At 31.2% G+C, this 958-nt stretch overlaps 1 protein-coding gene across 1 annotated transcript; it reads right to left on the reverse strand.

Moving 5' to 3' along the window:
* Nucleotides 1-539: 539 nt before the first annotated feature.
* Nucleotides 540-695, reverse strand: COCMIDRAFT_111615 (uncharacterized protein; the record flags this gene model as incomplete). The annotated part of the gene is made up of 1 exon (XM_007695853.1): nt 540-695. A coding segment is annotated over one exon (156 nt), but the record flags the coding sequence as incomplete, so codon positions are not given.
* Between the last annotated feature and the right edge of the window lie 263 nt (nt 696-958).

A 958-nucleotide genomic window follows, 5' to 3' on the forward strand; every position in this document is an offset into this window, starting at 1 on the left:
TGATACACGTTACTTATACTATCTATCTTAACTACGTAGGTATAAGTGTTGTGCCTAGTCTACTTATAACGCCCGCACTACCACTCTTCTCGCACTCTCTTTAACGTACTCTTACTATTACTACGACTACTATCTATCTATTTAGCTAATACTTCTTATACTTCGCCTATAGCAAGAGTCTCTTCTATCTATACGTATCGCCGCTTATGGCTCTTACGCTTATTTACTATATCTAAAGCCTCTTAAAGAGTAGCTACTTCTACTCTTATAAGCGTTATCTTATATACTATTTACTAAGCCTCTTTACTTAGCTATATAACCTTCTTATTAAGAGAACTTATAGAAGATCTAGGGTGGTTTCTTACTCTCTATTAAATAAGAGTACTTTAGGTCTTAACCTCGCGCGCGTCACGTAGTATCTGCGCCTCTTAGGTAGCTATCTATTATAGTAATTAATATAGTATCTATACTACTATATTAAGCTTAGATAATATAGTCTATAGATTATATAGAACTAGACTAGCGCCTCTAAAGCTAGCTTAGATATTCTTCTTCATAATAGACTGCTTAAAAGTAGTCTTAAAGGCTAGTAAGAAGGTCTTCTTACTAATATAGTAGGTGTAGTTATATACTAAGCCTAAAATAGTATTACTATACTTACGCTTTAATAGTAAGAAGTAGGCGACGTTAAAAGGCTATAATAGATAAGTGCGTAGATATATAGAGAAGAACTATATTCTTCTTCTTATAAAGATCTTAAAAATTAATAGAGTAGTAGCTTTTATAGTTATTAATAATAAGTAGTTAATACTTATCTATAGTATATCTCTTCATATAGGTATTAAAGTACTCTAATTATATAAGAGTAAGTTAGTTATTTATCTAGCTATTAGAACTAACTTTAAGAACCTAGTTAGTAAGTAGGTTCTTAAACTAGACGTTAATAAGCACCTTGCCT

Source organism: Bipolaris oryzae (assembly GCF_000523455.1).
Source record: "Bipolaris oryzae ATCC 44560 unplaced genomic scaffold scaffold_608, whole genome shotgun sequence".
In the NCBI taxonomy this organism is placed as follows: Eukaryota; Fungi; Ascomycota; class Dothideomycetes; order Pleosporales; family Pleosporaceae; genus Bipolaris; species Bipolaris oryzae.